The 18,120-nt window shown below is 36.3% G+C and overlaps 2 protein-coding genes across 4 annotated transcripts in view; both read left to right on the forward strand.

Annotated features, from left to right (window-relative positions):
- Window positions 1-9,539, forward strand: part of LOC117399882 (exosome complex component RRP42-like) — a 16,939-nt gene extending 7,400 nt beyond the window's left edge. For all 3 annotated transcript variants that reach the window (XM_033999316.3, XM_059022910.1, XM_059022912.1), the window contains exons 4-8: window positions 4,189-4,354; window positions 6,202-6,272; window positions 7,092-7,215; window positions 8,318-8,473; window positions 9,137-9,539. In XM_033999316.3, coding sequence (XP_033855207.2) covers window positions 4,189-4,354; window positions 6,202-6,272; window positions 7,092-7,215; window positions 8,318-8,473; window positions 9,137-9,241 — 622 coding nt within the window. In that variant the 3' untranslated portion in view covers window positions 9,242-9,539. The remainder of the gene's footprint in view (window positions 1-4,188; window positions 4,355-6,201; window positions 6,273-7,091; window positions 7,216-8,317; window positions 8,474-9,136) is intronic.
- A 3,650-nt stretch (window positions 9,540-13,189) lies between these two features.
- Window positions 13,190-17,498, forward strand: LOC117400007 (tetranectin-like). The gene is made up of 3 exons (XM_033999465.2): window positions 13,190-13,536; window positions 15,315-15,413; window positions 16,326-17,498. Exons 1-3 carry the CDS (start codon window positions 13,437-13,439, stop codon window positions 16,724-16,726), a joined length of 600 nt encoding a protein of 199 aa, XP_033855356.1. The 5' UTR covers window positions 13,190-13,436; the 3' UTR covers window positions 16,727-17,498.
- The last annotated feature ends 622 nt before the right edge of the window (window positions 17,499-18,120 follow it).

An 18,120-nucleotide genomic window follows, 5' to 3' on the forward strand; every position in this document is an offset into this window, starting at 1 on the left:
TGGGGAGGCCAAATCTAGACTGATCCTCAGAGCCAGCATTGCATGATATAATAAAAATATAGGTTTATATAAAGTAGTGTTAATTAGAATTAATACAGATTCAAAGATAGAAGTAAAAATGATGTCACAATATATAGAACACCATTACATCATGTAAGAATAAATCATGAATTTGAATGTAAACAATAACAAGTAGTTGTCATGCCGTCAAAAACCTATAAATACCTCCAATGTTTTGATTCAAACACAGGCTCCCTTGAGAAAGATATGACCAACATATCGAAACGTTGGGCAGCTGGCTCTTTGAGCTAATATATATATATATATATATATATATATATATATATATATATATATATATATATAATTTTATGTTAGTGCCAGCTAGAAACAACTCGACTGAGTTGTGTATTTGAAGTTTTTTAACATCAAGGTTTTAGACCAGTGGTAAATGTTTTGTGTTTAGCGAAGCTTAAAGTGTTCAGTGTCATGCCTTTTATTTCTTTCCTATTTACTGGATCCTCATCACTTGCTGCCAAAAAAGAAAAGGCAAAGGTTGAGTAAGTCTGCCAGAGAAAATACTTTTATTTCTGGAACAAATGGTTTCCCGTTGTGCATATGGAGTCAATCATCAGCCTGGCCCAAACGTTTGGTTATCTTTCATGTTTGAAATGGAAGTTAAATCAAAGGCATATTCGGCATATCTCCCACACCTGCGTATTTCAACTTATATATTTTAGTGATGGTTTGTAGCCACAACAGATTCCCAGAAGCACTGAACTAAAAGTTCAGTCATCTAATGAGTGAGGGGTAGAATAAGCTGAGATCCAAAATGAATGTGCATAAACTTATTGGGGTGTTTACCCCTTGGAGGTAAGAGGGAAAGGAGTTTAGTCTTTTATTTAATGCTGTTTATTATTGCAATGCAATACATTATTGCAGGTTCCACTTTTGTTGTGCTGAGAATCTCCTGTTTTGCTGTTAACACGTTAGTTCTGATTTATAATATTTCAAATACAGCACAATAGATCAGGGGTACGCAGTTCATATCGCCCGATGCCCGGGACAAGAAGTCCTACCGTTCTACTGTGCCTGTCGGACAAGTACTTTTTTTCTTCTTTTCTGACAACGTTCTGTTGCTATAAAAACTCCCATAGAAAATGAAAACTCTAAACTGCAAAAATATATACAAAGTACACAAATACACATATCCTTTTAATTCAGAAACCCTCAGTCACACAGTAACAAACTTATTTAAATTAATGCAACAATACTGTTACATTGCCTTTGTCTACAGTAGGAGCCCAGTAAAGTTTGACTGCCTGCTCTAGGAAAAATATTTAACATAATACAAATTGCAAAAACTGTTAAACTGTTTTATATGTAACGGTTTAGCAATTTTTTAAAAAGCTACTTAATCTCTTTGCACGGTGAGACTGACAGCGAAACGCCCACAAAACATTATTTCTCTTTATCCAATGGCCATATAGGAAACCAAACCGTATTAAAAAAGCGTTATCGGCGTTCTTCTGGGTAATGTAGTTTAGAAACCAATCCTTTAACCCTTCCACTCTGGTGAACAACTAACTGACATAACATGACTTTCAGCTTGTGTATCAGGACAAATATCCACTGAAAGTACACCGTATTATACCTTTCTAAACAGCTGAGAACCTGCAGATTATTAAGAGAATAACGTTACCATATTATACCTTTCTAAACAGCTGAGAACCTGCAGATTATTAAGAGAATAACGTTACTGTATTATACCTTTCTAAACAGCTGAGAACCTGCAGATTATTAAGAAGAATAACGTTACTGTATTATACCTTTCTAAACAGCTGAGAACCTGCAGATTATTAAGAGAATAACGTTACTGTATTATACCTTTCTACACAGCTAAGAATCTGAAGATTATTAAGAAGAATAACGTTTTCACTCTATGGTGAAATGTACCCTACGATTTACCTAGTTTGAATGTTAAAAATACGTTTTAAAATGCACTTGAATTAATTTCTTTAAAAATGTCTCCATAAGTGTAATGTTAGTGATCTCCTACCTAAAAACTGTAACAGTATCAGTGGAGCCACAACTCTCGGGAAGTAGGATCAGAAATAATTTTATGAATACCATGTCTGGGTTTCATTTTACACCAAATTGTTTGTCGGGTGCGTAATGTGAAGTAGTTCGCCATCAGATAAACCTGTCAAATCAACAACATTTTCTGTAAAATAATAATTATTATTTCGGGTCAATAAGCATTCTTGGTTATGTAAAGCAATTTATTATGTTCTCCAGTAATGCTGCTCTTTAAAATCATGGTATATACGGTAATTGAAATGGAAACCTAAGATACTGAAATGTGCATCTCATAATACAAAGTATCTCTATTGGCCTGGTGCATGAAATCAGACGTAGTTTGAATCTTTTTAGTTTTAATTATTATTTTAGTTTTGCCATATGTCATGCACAAAAATTAGACGTGCTCGGTTTTGGCAAGTATGTTTGGACTGGAATTACATTTTCTTTATTTAATATCATGAAGCAAATTATTATTAATCACTGTGTTCATTGTTTAATAAAAGCAAGTTCTATTCTATTTGTATGTGTGCTTGTGGGATGGAAGGGGGCAAGTAGATTTTTAAGGAGGACAAGTAGAGTTTTCTAGCATTTTGTCCCTTTGGACATGAAGTTTTTTTTTTGGTTTTGTCCCCCCCCCCCCACCCCCCCCCAAAAAAATGGCACACCTCTCATAGATAAACTGCTGCATCCTGGTACCTTTGCAGTTGGTCACATAATCGGATTGCATGTAGCCCATTGGATGAGTTTTAACTTGCAGTACAATACATGAACCAAGTACTTAGCTGGCAGACTTCATCTATAGTGTATTTGGATATTCTAGGATAAAAAAAAGCAAAGAACCAAAAGTTCTTTTAACAGAAAAAAGGGATGAGGGTTAGTGATAATGTTGCGAGTTCTAATAAATGGTAAGATGTTTTTAAAACCTTTTAAACCCATCCCAAACCACAAAGCCCCTTTTACACTGTTTACACTAGCCGCTTTTAAGCCAACTCTGATACGGCTTAGGTCTTTTTTTTTTTTTTTTCTTTTTTTGTAGTATAAACACAGTTGTCCCAGGTCCAGCCGTCCTAAAAGTGGCCTGCTGCAGAGTGTACTCTTTGACTTTGGTCTGTTTTTTGCTCTACTATGAACGCATCAGTCCCTGAGATGGTTCACATTTGCCACATACACTTGTGGGCAACGCCCCCATTGCCAATGTCAAACAGGCACAGACAACAGCAACAGGAAGTTGGGATTGATACTCGGAGAACAGAACAAAAAAATATCTGACAAAGGGACAGGCAGAGGATTCCAAAATACAAACAAGACTTTTGTATTTGTGCTATAATGTGAAAAAAACATTTAATAATTCATGTGTGATAAATGTGAAATAAACCTAGCTGCCACGAAACTATTGTCAGAAATATTCTTTTTCCCATATCTACAAACGTAACCTGTGATTGTATTTTGATACGTATCAATATGAGAAAATGAAAGGTTTCCTTCATGATAAGAGTTGTCAGATGTGTAAATGTATACAATAACACCTGTTTCTTTAAATGTCCGGTATGCAAGTTTTCAATACTTTGCTCCATTTCTGATGGCAAAATTGAATCTTAAGTACGGAACAACCACCTTGAAGTAGAAACACACCGATGACAGGCTTGTTGATTTAAACACTACCGCCTCTGTTTTGGGAAGGGAAAATGTCTTCACGTAAGGGGTGGGCGATATAACATCATCGGGCAAGTACTACAGTTCAGGGACAATGTGTGCGCATACAGAGCCAGCATAGGTCTGTGCTTAAGTGTGAACAGGTGGCTCAAATGATAAGATTCTTTTTAATCTGATTGAACCTGAGCCAGTTCAGGTCCTAATCCCGTTCATAGGAGTAAAAAAATAAATGTTGTCCAACAGTGACACCTGTTGAGGTACCATAGGGCAGCTATCACTAATGTGTCCAGCACAGCTGCTGTTTTTTAGTGCCTGCTTGTGGTTCAGCAGTAAATCACTGGCTAAACCACAGATGGCTGTCCTCCTCATTTCTATGCACTTACCCCTTTTTATGTATTTATTTATGTATTTATTTATTTTTTAATATTCATCATCATCATCTCCTCTGTCCAGTTCCGCAAATGCGACTCCAGAATTTGAAGGTCGAGGAGGGGAGGACCTTGGCACAGAGATTGCTAACACATTGTACAGAGTCTTCGACAATGGCTGCAGCATAGACCTCAAGACCCTCTGCATTTGTCCCATGGAACACTGCTGGACCTTGTATGTAGATGTATTGGTAAGTACCTGTGTAACCTAAGGCTATAGAAAGTCACTTTCTTTTAAACTTTTCTGTCATTACCACTGTACATACATCAGAGCTAGTGGTGGGCAACAATATGAACATTTTATATCGATGTCATGCATGTATTTCGATATCGATAATATTGAAGTCTTCCAAAACAATCAAAATGTAATTACACTATTTATACATACATACATACAAAACAGATATTTACATATGAAAAGCAGTAACTTGCTTTAACTTAGTGATGTTTTGCTTCATAAATATCCATGAGAAAAACAAGGTCTTGTTATATTTTTTTACAATTCCATCATCATCCACCTCAAAACCAAAATATTTCCATACATCACTTGGAGGTTGTTCATTTTCTCGCCATTCTGGAAGTAATTAAATCTTAAGCTGCTCTGTGTATAAATGCTGACTCATGACACCTCTAAACGTATTAAGTACGGTGTCGTGCCGGATTTTGCATTATTTTGAGATGTGCTTTGGTGTTTTTATTCTGTTTTGCTGTCTAAAAAGTACATCTTGTTTATAATACCGAAAGTTTACATTTAAACCACGGTGATGAATACATTTAATAATAGCGTAAGTAATCTCACAGACAAAATTCAATGAAACGCTGACACATGCGCATATCTTGAAATAATGTAAAATTCGGCACAACACCAGCAACACTTTACGGACAACCAATAGTGCCAAACTTAATGCAGCATGCAAATAGCGTTTGGTACCTAAACACCAGTCAGTGGAATAAACTGGTTAAGTAATACTTTAGTGTGTGGTGTTTGCCTGCGAGACTGACAGTCATTAGTATCTATAGGGTTTATTGTATCTTAAAGGGCACATAAGGACCTTTGTATTTTATTGTGTTACATGTTCCCATGTGTTGACGTAAGATGTGTGTATTGTTTTTATTTTTTATTTTTTTTTACATTTTGACCACTTTTTTAAACTTTTAAATTGCATTCTGTATCTCAAGATGGCTTCCCATGCACTCGCATGGACCTCTCAGAACTACATTTCCCATCATCCTCCTGCTCACCTATGTAACTGAGATGGTTTTACCAGTGAGAGGTCTATGCAGTTAAAACAATACACACACCTTATCTTACAGTTGTAGCAACACATGGGAACATGTAACACAATCAAATAAAAAGGTCCTTATGTGCCCTTTAATATAAAATACATTTGATTATACTGCATTTCTATTTTTAGCAATTATTTTTTTTAAATCCAACGATATCGTGATATGGAAATTGTCGATATCGAACAAGATCGATATTGGTGCCTATCACTAATTAGAATGTTATTACCGCCTCCTTGTGAGAAGATATGAAGCTGTTATTTTTGTATACTAGCTGTCATCGGTGTCTTCTGGACTCACTGCAAACTAAGGCTTCTGCATTTTCAGATTTGTTACTTTTTTTTAAATTATCTATTGCTCTTTCTGAGTAAACTATTATTTACCAGGTATCTTAACTAATGCCCCCTCTCAGCGAAACAGGCTGCTTTTAAAAGGTGCATTTCTGAAGAGATGGTTTTAGAAATGACCACTAGGGGTGTGTCAACTATGACTTAGTAAATGGAACACCTCGATACAAAATCATATTTGTAGATAGGGCAGTGATTTACAGTGGTCATTTCTTAAATAAATAAATAAATAAATAAATAAATAAATAAAAACTCACTATTTACTGTTATTAGTATCTCAACTTTCGAAATTATAGTTTTATTATTGCAGTACCGTTATTTTCCTAGTAAAAACACAACTATTTTTTGATATAGTGCTGCACTTCAGTCTTTTCTTGCTGTTAACAGTTCTGTATTTTGGTTCCTAGCTGTTGCAGTGTGATGGAAACCTTTTTGATGCAATCTCAGTGGCAATCAAGGCTGCACTTTTTAATACAAGGTAAGATAAATACACTATAAAGTATTCAACTTGAAGGAAGTTTGCTCTTAAAAAGAGTGTCAGATATTTTTCTGCAGCTAACGTTGTGATGAACATTTTAATAACACAAGTACAAGTTTTAGAATGCAGGTCATGGGTACTTGCAGTACTTCTTCATTATGTCGGCATTTTATATTTATCAAAACAGAAGTTTTATTTCAAAACTATAACAATATACCTACAACCGGAGGAAGTAACCCTAAATAATGAATTTGGTATATATATTTTTTTATTTTGAACATTGGTTGAGAAAGGAAAATAGCAGATTTTATTCTTCCTGTTTTCATTAGTCCTCCACGTGCCACAAGCGTGGGTATTTTATTGGTTGACAGGACCTGATGCATTACCGCTAGCAATGATTTAAGTTAATGACCTTCCCTGGGCACCAGCCTCTATGAGAATTTAAACATCTTCTACCCTGTATACTCCATGAACAGATTATTCAGTTATTTGGATTGAGCTTTTCACAGAAATCATTTGCTGACAATCAGGTGAGGGTCATCGGTGTTGATTGGGCTTGTTTTACCATTTAAAGTGAAACACGTGAAGAAATAGCAGCTTGGATTTGGGGTGATTGCTACTTGGATTTGACTCTGGAGAATAGCAATCCACACAGTTCCAAGCAGCTATCTCTTCAGTTGTTTCACTTGGATTGGTATACTAGCCCAGTCAACACTAATGACCCTCACATCTGGAGAGCTTGATCCGAATAATCGTTTGTGCAGCTCTGCTCTATACAGTGTTGAAGGTCACAAAAATAACCTGTGTTTGTCTCGGAAGGATCCCCAAAGTCCAGATGATTGAGGACGAGGAGGGTACGAAGGAAATCGAGCTGTCGGATGACCCGTATGACTGCATGAGACTCGATGTAGAAAACGTCCCCTGTATTGTGACTCTGTGCAAGGTACACCATTGCTTTGAATGCACCAGTGCAGCTGACATGAGACCAATGATTCTGACACTAAGACATTATATTATTTTTTGACAACGTAGTTGAAGTATTCCTCCAAGCTCTGAAATTCATACTGGGACACTAAAGATGAAGTGGGCCAAATTCTGGAGAGGCATTTCCTCCATTTGAGGTTGATACATGAACCAGACATGATTGAGAAAATGGTGCCAGGGCAGGTGCCTCCTTCTGAAGGTGGTAAAAATGCCAATTTTGATGTGATCTAATTTGTTTTTTCCTTGTGGGGGACAATTACTTGGCATAAGAGGTTGAGTAAACGCAGTTTGTCTACTGAAGCTCAGATGACCCCACTGTTTGATGATAATCGTGATCAGGGAAGACAGCAGTGAGGTATTAGCAGTGTGTGGAGTAGTGGTTAGGGCTCTGGACTCTTGACCGGAGGGTGGTGGGTTCAATCCCAGGTGGGGGACACTGATGCTGTACCCTTGAGCAAGTACTTTACCTAGATTGCTCCAGTAAAAACCCAACTGCATAAATGGGTAATTGTATGTAAAAATGTGTAAAAAAAAAAAAAAAAAATGTAATTGTATGTAAAAATAATGTGATATCTTGTAACAATTGTAAGTCGTCCTGGATAAGGGCGTCTGCTAAGAAATAAATAATATAATTATATTATTTATTTCTTATTAATATAAATAATATAATTATATTAATACTTATAATATAATTATAAGTATTAGTATCTTATGTAAGCCCTTATTGCCATTCAGATAGACAGGCATTGTAGCATCTAAATGGATAAACTTCATAATGGTCTTGATGACTAATTTTACAAGCTTGCCGAAACAGGTCATAGAGTCTGCCTGTGGACCTACAGTCTGAAAATATTGTGTGGGTTGCTTGTTTTTGCTGGTGGCAGTGTGTACTGGATTTTAAGAAAAGAACATAGTCTGCAAACACACAATAGCATAATGCACTACTCGTACAAAAGGAACTCCTCCCACTGGCAGTGCAATGTAACATTTCGGCCCCCAGTATACAGTATACTGTCCTGCACGTTTCAATTACTGATCCCTGCACTGTAATATTTGAACAGATTGGTCACAGGCATGTCGTTGACGCTACACTTCAAGAAAAGGCTTGCTCCATGGCAAGTCTGCTTGTTGCAGTGACCAAGAAGGGAACTATCACCTGTGTCAGAAAGGTTGGAGGAGGCAGTTTGGATCCGGAAAGCGTATTTGAAATGATAGAGGTAAAGTCATGTATTCACCTTGCATGTTATACCTGCTTGTATACAGTACAGATGGTGGCACACGGTGGTGTACACAATGCATCATGATAGTTTCGTATCTTAATAAAAGTTTTTTTTGTTTTTTTTTTTGTATTGTGATACAAGACCAAAAGCACAACATAGCTCCCTGAAGTTCAAAATACTCTGTCATGAAATGATCATTTGATATTAATTTAAATCAGCACCATCACATGTATCGTGACCTGCATATCACATATTGTACCATTAGTGTATCAAGACACCTCTGGTGGCAAAACAGTCAAGGCCAGAGAATCTCGGGGACAGACTGGGGTCTGGCTTGGTTGAATCGTAACTACACAACAGTATGGAAAGCAAGCATTGCAGGGTGCTTTAAATGACCTCTACTGCTGTTACAAACTTCATAATACTGTATTGCTATTAAATTCACCATATGTGAACTTCAGTACGAGTATGTGCAAAAAACGTTTTCTAAGAATACTGAGAACAGTTTTATATTCCTTTAAAAAAAGGCTGTGTTTTCAATTAGTGTGCCTCAACGAAAGCATGCATGAAGTATTAGCATCACAGTTCTTGCGCAATGCTTCTTCCCCTCATACTCACTGTTTTTTCTCTGTGGTGACCCCCCCCCCCACCCCCCCAAAGACAGGGAAACGGGTTGGCAAGGCGCTGCACACACCTCTACAGGAGATCCTGCGGAAAGAGGAGAGCCTGGGGAAGAAACGACACAAAGTTGGCTTCTTGGGATAATTTGTACAATTTTTTTTTTGTGCTGTAAATGCTCTTGGTAATATCTTTTGTTTTGTGTGTGTGTGTGTTTGTTCAAAGAAGGATTCCAGTTGCTCTTTTTATTTTATCCGAGGGCTATCTAGCGGATGACCCTTGAGCCACATATGGTAGAAGACAGAAGCAAGATCACTCAGAATGCAAATAAATGCATGTGTTTATACATCTTTAATGAGCACAAACATACTGTATCTCCCTTTTTTTTTAAATCTCTTTGGTACTGTTCACTCATATTTTGCTTCATTAAACTAAACTTATTTAACATTGGTCATGTTTATTTATTTTTGTTTGTAAAATATGTGTGTACATATAAATTCCAGAATGATGATGATGATGATGATGATGATCATCATCATCACCATCAACATTCTGGAATTTTGTTTAAGAGACTACTTGTTTGTTTTTTTATCAACTTCTTAAAGCACTGTTTTTTTGTATTCAGCCGATGAAGGACTTGTAGTCCGAAATGTCCTGATTATTGATTTGTAATCAATTATTCTACCTTTTTAAGTACCTGAAATATCCTTTTCTTTTTTTTTTCTTTTTCCTTATTGATCATTTTGGTACACAGCTGTTTTCCTTTTTCTCAAACTTATATATATATATAATGAATGAAGGCTATATTTGCACCCTGAGCCATTTGAAAAAAAAAGTAATAATACAGTAAAAGGGATAGTTCCTCTTGAGGAAAATATACTTGAACTTTGACCCATTCAACTCCTCCAGACCACCACCTTCAATTCAAACAGTGTCTCGTTTTCAATCACTCGACAACACCCACAGTACAGAAATGTTCATTAATGATCAACAAAATGAGAATACGTTTTTAAAAAAAATGATGTAAAACTAGTACATTCGTATCTCAGAGAAACTGGAGAGGAACAGGAATTAAAACAAGGTAAAGGCAGTCATCCAAACAAAAAGCTGATGCACTAACGGATAACGACATATCACGTCTGTACAGCACCGAAGCACTACGTTTAAAAAAAAAACAAAAAAAAACGCAACCTGTACTGCTGAACCTCGTCGTCTTTAATAGTAGCATCACAAGGGTATCCATGTTGTATTATATAAAATAATAGATGGGCCTCTTCAGTGTTACAGGAAAACAATTCCATCTCTGGTTTCTATATATTCGCTATGGCCAAAAGTTTTGCATCATACTATAGAATTAACTAAGTTTGCTTCATAAAGTCGAATGAAACTTACGTTAACATATTGAATTATTTACCACGTAGTTTTCAATATACTTAAAAAACGTACAAATTGAATGTGACATTTCGAAATCTAATGTTAAATACTGTACTACTAGTATGGCTTCCGGTAGACTTTTGCGGAGTCATTTTGTAAAATAAAAGATTTTTTTTATTTATTTATTTACATTTTTAATTGTCGCTATACTAAAATTCTAGGTGGTGGACGCTGAGCGTCCTTCCTCTCTACACACAACAAAGCAAATATATACTACCAAACAAAGATGCGGGAAACACTAAAATAGTGATAAAAACTTCGCTTTCAGTGTTTTCTGACTTCCTAAAATTCAAACAAATCCAACTCGACGATGTAATAAATACGATATTCACAAGCTCAACGGACTCTCGCAGTGAGAAAGTCAGACGGACAGTTCTATGCCAAGAACCCCACCCCCAACCCTCTAATAACTATGTGATATGGACTTCAAAAACATTACTTTCTTGACTGATTTCATAAAACAAATATGGACTGCAGACCTCCGCTCATAGTGGGAAACAAAAGGCGCTTCGGGAAGACCTATAGTTACCTTTGGCATTATAGTCCCGTTGGTAACTTTCTACCCCCGGGGGGGCATAGTTTCCCACGCCAGGCGTGCATTGTTAGCTCAAAACTAACGAGACATATTTTTGTGTGGTAATATATTCTGACCCATATTCTTATTTTAGATATTCTATGTTTCTTACCTTCTAGTTTCGTTTGTGTAAACTACAGCATATTGCTGTCGAAAATGCTGGACTCGTATGTCTGCAGGTTACGCTGCTATGCTTCGGGAGAGAACTTGACAAAGTCGTCCCCATTTTTATTTTATGTATTTATTTATTTATTTATTTTACTGACAAGATTACATTCGAAAGGTCCAATTATTTTTCAGGTTAGCTGGTGATGCTCTCGTTTGTCCCACTGAACGCAAATTCTACATTGTGAGGTTTAATAGTGTTTTTCTTGTATTTTCATTTTCATTTTCTTTTAAAAACGTTTGTTTAAAATTCTTCTATCATTGGTGTGAAGCTCTTTTTTTCGAATTGTCCATAACATTGTTTTGAATGTAGCCTGTTGTCCGCTTTAAGGGCTTGTTGTAATTCAGTTAGTGATAAATATGGTAGTTGTTGACATTAAACGGCACCGACTGCACAGTGAACATGGTGATGATGTAGGATGTAGTATAATATGAAAACAATATTGGTCACGTTGATACGTATGAACGTAAATAATATCAGGATTTATGTTCCTATTTAGGGGTCAGTTGCCATGGTAACAACCATTTTAAACATAACATGCGTGGGGCACTATTACGTTTACACACAGGATTCTAAATCATGTGTAAGAAATCAACAGTTAAAGCTTTGTCAGATCTCCGGGTCATCTTGTGTACAGATGTCCCATGCATAGAACATACGTCACAATTTTAAAGTTGAAACAACAACTCTGTTTCTATTAAGTTACTATATCAGGTGCAGGTTTTCTCTTATTAGAACAGCAATCATTTTACAGTTTAAGCAGGCAGAACCACACTGCAGAGGATGGCCTATTTTATAAGGCATTCCCTACAAGTGACACTTACATTTTTAAAGAAGGTACAAGATTGCTGCTTGAATCCATCCACACAGAAAAATGAGATGTGTTTGAGTTATCCATGAATATTGTCCTATACTGCTAGATCTTTCCTGTTTTTTTTTAATGGAAAGGAACTGGCTTTGCTTACTACTAAAAAAACCACACAAAAAAACAAACGTATTTTCAAAGCGTTTCCTTCATTCTTTAACTTTTTTAAAGGAGAAAAAGAAACATGTTAATGTTACAACATGAGGTGTAAAGCACATTGGCAGTGCTTAAAATAACCAGAAATATATAGCTTGGTGGTTTCGTTTTAGTTTCATAAACTTAACAGGAGTTTTATGTCTTTCAAAAAACAGGAGTGGATTACAGATTGGAGTAAACTCAGCATCAGAATGTGCAGTTGATTATATGCTGCAGACCTCTGGAGAGAAACCAGAGGACTGCATCATTTTCTAGAAGACACTGCAGTGTAATCTGTTATGTAAAATCTGCCACGTTTCAGTTGAAGAGCATCCAGTGGAACAAAGAGAAAACAGATGTGGTGCTGGAAGACATCCACCGCTTCACAATCATAAATTAATGATAATCTTTCTTCTAAACTGTTTACAACATGATGAAATTCAGCATCATTTCCAAAGCTTTTCATTTTGGTTACGTGAACAAAAACAATTGACAATGTTTACCTTTTGAATGTGCTGTTTTGTGGTTAAGGTTTGTTTGGGAATAATAAAAAGAAAAATGCCTTCAAGCCCATCAACTTCTTCTCTAATTCTGATGTAAATCCAGCAGTCAACATGCAAAAGAATTATCAATAAACTGACATCTAATCAGATACATTTTCCAAAGAAATATGTTTAAAAAACTATTCTTGCCAAGATGCATATCGATTACAGCCCAGTACTGTACCACTTTATACTCTGTATGTGGATCCTAGGCTTTAGATCTGATGAAATCAGACCTTATAAGAAGGCTTGCACTACAGAGGCTCACAAACAGAGAATGGCACTGATCCGTAAAACAACCAAAAAGTAATGGACTTGAAGCAGCTGGATGAGATCTTTAAACATTTTTTTAAGGACCTGCAATATCTGTTTCTTGACATATCCTTCAAAAACAGTCTGTTTAACGTTTGTTGCTTCTCAGACAGCAATGATTCTACTCACATTTGCACGCTCTGTCATGCTTGACCTGTAATCTCCTCTAGTGTAAAAAGCGGTATCTGGCAGTGGGCGAGATAAAATGACTTATTGGACAGAAGTTTTTCATTACAGTGTTTTTCCACTTTCTGGGATAGTGAAAGATAAATGTGAGGGTTGGGCTCCCAGGCTCTGCATTCCTAGATTGGACCATGGAGCTGAGAGGAACTTGTCTGCTGCTCTGCTTCCTGTGTTTGGTGCACAGCACCCTCCAGCAAACCCCCCCAAAAACTAAACTGGGGGCAAAGAAAGGTAGGTGTGCAGTTATTCTTTCATTCTATTTATAATCTCTGTAGCCTTTCAGTGGCAGACAGAGAATAAGCGTAATGCACTGCACACATTTGCAGTGTATTGCACTGGTAATACTACACTACTCTTAAGTAAAGGATGATATCTACAAAGTTTCTGTTATTAAGTGTATCACTTTTAATGACGCAAATAAACCAAACAAATATTTTGGAGAACAATGTTAGCAGTTTTATCATTGGCAATGCATGTGATACAATGGTGGATCACTTTGTAATGCAGCTGGGACTTCATGCCAGTGGTCTCCTGTATATTGCTGCAGGCTACTAACAGCACCAGGCTTGAGTAGCCACCTATAGAGTTGAAGTAAAATCTCTTAAACCTAATTCATTGAACAGGATTTGTTTCACAAAAACAAAAAAAGAAAGAAAAAAAAAACAGTTGGTTCCTCGAATTTGTTCAAAAGACAAATATGGAACTTAGCTACTGGATGCGCAGTAACAAAAAATATAAAAACATTCTACTGGCGAGAGCCTTGCACTGTCCCTGCAGAATTTGGATAAGGTATTTATATTTATTATTATTATTATTATTATTATTATTATTATTATTATTATTATTATTATTATTATTATTATTATTATTATTATTATTACTTAGTAGTCTTAGTAGTATTTTATTTTTTATTATGAAGTGCGAAATGTGGGCGAGTAGGAAAGCCTATTGCAGATTTAGTATCAGTGTTTTGAAAATGTAATCTACTAAACATTTTGACAGCTTATTTTTTTCCATTACCTAAAGTGCTGGATTTCCAAACCATCAAAGCTGCTGTTTAGAAGGCTGCATACAGTCGTGTGCAGCTTTAAGGAGACCTGTCTGGTCGTAATCGGTGAAGGTACCATGTGTTGTGTAAATTGCAAGAAAATTGCTGTGACTGGAAAATGGCTTAGCAAAAGTTTCAGCAAAAGTTTAGTTTAGGCTCCAAAACAGAGTAGGTTTTGTTTGTTTATTTGTTTATTTTGTCAATAAAAGTGTGCAACTACGCGCTGAAAAAGCAAAGTTCCTGTGTTGGGTCAAGTAATTTGTGCAAAACGAACCTGAGAGCAAAAGCCTTGTTCACAGTATGTACATTTATAATATGTATATAATAAATACATGCTGTCAAAAAATGTTTCGCAAATAAAACATGAATAGTACAAAGCGCTCTCTTATGGAATGTTTTTTTTTTATTTTTTTATTTTTTTTTGTATTTGTGTAACGCTATGCCTGGGTTTTAGTTTTGTTTCCCATTGTTTTTTTAATAATATTTTTTGTGGCCAAAATGAGGCAGGCTGTACTTACGGTTCTTCAACGCAACCTAAAAACTCTGTGGAAAGTGGAAACTCAGTTAAAGAAAGCTGCACGATGTCAGTAGTCGTGCAAGGCCAAATTGGAACACTGACAAATATTTAGATATACACTACCATATTTTCATATTAACGAGATTATGAGAATTTTGAAGGAGAATTTCTCTGTCTTAAAGAAAATTACACGTAAACCCAATTTGGCCAAAAGATACTACTAAAATAACGTGACAAAAAGGTGAGACTTATTTTTAGTCTTGGTTGTAAACCAAGCCAATATGATTCTATAAACATTAGGCTACGCTTAGAAACAAAGGCTTAGAAAATCTCTCTGCAGGTCATTTTCAAATTTTTGAATTGTAGCTATCCTCTGATGGGTTTATCAGTTTAAAATGTTGTGATTCTTTTTTTTCTTGCCTATCTTGCTTGACTTGAAACCAGATGCAGTGAACGCAGCGATGATTGATGATCTGAAGAAGCAGATTGAAAATATCTGGCAGGAGCTGAATTTACTGAAGGAGCAGCAGGCTTTACAGACAGGTACAGTCTCAACTCACCTGTTCCTTCATACTATGGGTCAAGACAGTTTGACTTGGTAAATTATGTTTTGCTTCTGCCAGACAGACACAATTTATATTTTCTACAGAGTGATGATTTTTAATTTAATTAGCTTCCAAATCCAATTAGGATTTTTCTTAACTGAAATAGTTAATTGGTAAAAAATACAAAATGTAACAGTTTTCTATACATTTCTGTACTATGGGTTACTGATACCCCCTTTTATTTATGTGTCTTTAAGCTAATTTTGCTATGTCTATTTGTTCACTATATATACTAATTGTGCTTTATACTGTCTTTCATCCCGAAGAGTACCTTTGAAACAGTGAAACACTTTGCCCATTCACTAACAGTGTCACAGAACCAAAAATAATGTGTGTTTAAAGAACTACTGCCCTCTGACCTCACTTAACAGTCAATAGTCAATCACAGGTTTAATAAAACAGATATTTACAGTGTTGTCTTTTCCATCTAATGATTAGTGTGCAGGTCAAAAATGGTGGTGAGAGACTGGGCAATGTAAGAGTGGCTGTTTTGAAATTTAACTGCATGAAATTGTACTTTAGTTCTTGGAGAAGGAGTTTAATCTAAGGGAAGGCATTCTCTGAATTCAGATATTTAATGTAGGTTTTAATATACTTTCTTTTTTGTACATGCTGTATTAACAGATGACCATAAGCATTCACAGAGTGATGTGGTCATTTCACTCGTGAGGATGGCCGTAGAGAAACCCACTCAAACCCCTTCGGAGGCTCGTTGTTTATTAGGGCATCCTCATTTGTGGAATAACTACAGTGCTGCATTAGCATTCATGTTGTATCCTCTATTTACTGAATCCTTCAAACCATCACCTTATAAATAAAGTTTGGTCTACACCCCCCTCGCCTGTTGCAGTTTGCCTGAAAGGAACTAAAATCCATGGTAAGTGCTACCTGGCGGTGAACGAGAAGAAGAAGTACCATGCGGCCAGCGACGAATGCATCTCCTTGGGGGGCACGCTGAGCACCCCAGCCAACGGTGACGAGAACGATTCACTCTTTGACTACATGAGGAAGAGCATCGATGCGGACATCCAGATCTGGCTTGGCATCAACGACATGGCTTCTGAGGGCTCCTGGATCGACATGACAGGCTCCAGCATCAAATACAAGAACTGGGAGACCGAAATCACCGCACAGCCGGACGGGGACCGCTCCCAAAACTGTGTGGTACTCTCCAGCACTGCCAACGGCAAGTGGTTCGACGAGAACTGCCGTGCAGAGAAGGCTTTCATCTGCGAGTTCAACATCGTCTGACTGCATCTTAAAAAAAACACAGTCTCAGATTCTTCTGTTAGGAAAATTTCACCAAAAACTATAGTCTGTTTAACATAAAACCTGACCCATGAGTAAAGTTGTGTTGTAAGACCAGGCTTCTGATGCAACCCACACTGTATGTTAGTAAGTTTCAATGGACTGGCCCAAAGTTCTGTGCATTTGTTGGTTAAAAAGCTACTGTAACTGTAAATAACATTTTAGAAATACTAGTCTATCAAAACCAAATGTATTGAGTTTCTGTTTCCCTCTTAACTATTGCTGCTAAGTCCTGTCCTGAAAGTGAATACAAGCCTTGGTTACTAGATATATGACCCTTTTAAAAAGAACATCTGAGTATTGAATCCAGTTCAGGCCACTAAATACCTATTCGTTCACATATCGGTTGCTGGAACCAGCTGTCTTTTATCCTCATATATATATATTTTACATAGTTGTTTATACAAATAAAAAGCCATTTTTGGTTTTTATGTTTTATTTTTGTTTCCTATTGAGCATCTATTCACATTCTTTGTTTTCTTGTTTTTACTTTAAATGAGCTATTTCCAGTACATACTATTATATACTCAAAATATTTTTTTTCATTCTGTAGACTATCAATGTTACATGATAAATAAAAAGGGTCAGATTAATAAGTCCCTTATGCATTACTGTATTGTCTCACCTTTTGAGCAGCTCCTAACTATGTACTAACATGTGGATGGGGAGGTTCTTCTTACTCTTTCAACTCTTAACAATAAAAAAAAAAACTTAACCCTTTGATGTTCAGCGTCCAATATATGGTGACATACACAGGGCAGTAAAATGTTCAAATGACACTTTTTAAATATTTTTACTGCCCCCTTATCTTTTTATGATGCCCAATTGTTGCAATCATTCTGAATGTTCATACTGCAAATTAATATTGTTTCTTTTTCCTTTTTTACATATAGTCTGTGCTTTGGATTGAGTATAGAAGCTGCTCTTCAACTCGTTACCTGACACATAGAACACAGAAAACCAGCCACGGTGTCTTTATAGTAGTTAATTCCCAGCAATACAAAAGGAAACTTGATCTACAGTAGCTGTTCACTAGTCTTTAATAAACTCCCAAACTAGTGTACGAACTTAAAGCGCAAAAGGCCCTTCATAATGAAAGGTATATGAAATAATAAACCCATTGTGACTAACAGCTTACCCATTCACAAAACAAAGTGATTAAACCCGAAAGATATGACTGAGTGATAAAAAAAAATAAACAAAAACATAAAGCCATCAGAACTGGGCAGGAATTTGATGGTGGCCAATTAGACTGTCCCAATGAATGATTTGTAATAGGAAACAGACAGCACCTGAAGGAGCTTCCTGGATGAGGTCAAGACACAAAGGAGCCAATG

The sequence above is a fragment of the Acipenser ruthenus genome, chromosome 4, assembly GCF_902713425.1.
Source record: "Acipenser ruthenus chromosome 4, fAciRut3.2 maternal haplotype, whole genome shotgun sequence".
In the NCBI taxonomy this organism is placed as follows: Eukaryota; Metazoa; Chordata; class Actinopteri; order Acipenseriformes; family Acipenseridae; genus Acipenser; species Acipenser ruthenus.

Excerpts from the sequence above, each read along its gene's own strand:
- LOC117400007 (XM_033999465.2), top strand. The coding sequence starts at position 13,437 with ATGGAGCTGAGAGGAACTTGTCTGCTGCTCTGCTTCCTGTGTTTGGTG. Across the intron at positions 13,537-15,314 it reads TAAACTGGGGGCAAAGAAAG|ATGCAGTGAACGCAGCGATG; the intron begins GTAGGTGTGCAG and ends ACTTGAAACCAG. Across the intron at positions 15,414-16,325 it reads GCAGCAGGCTTTACAGACAG|TTTGCCTGAAAGGAACTAAA; the intron begins GTACAGTCTCAA and ends CGCCTGTTGCAG.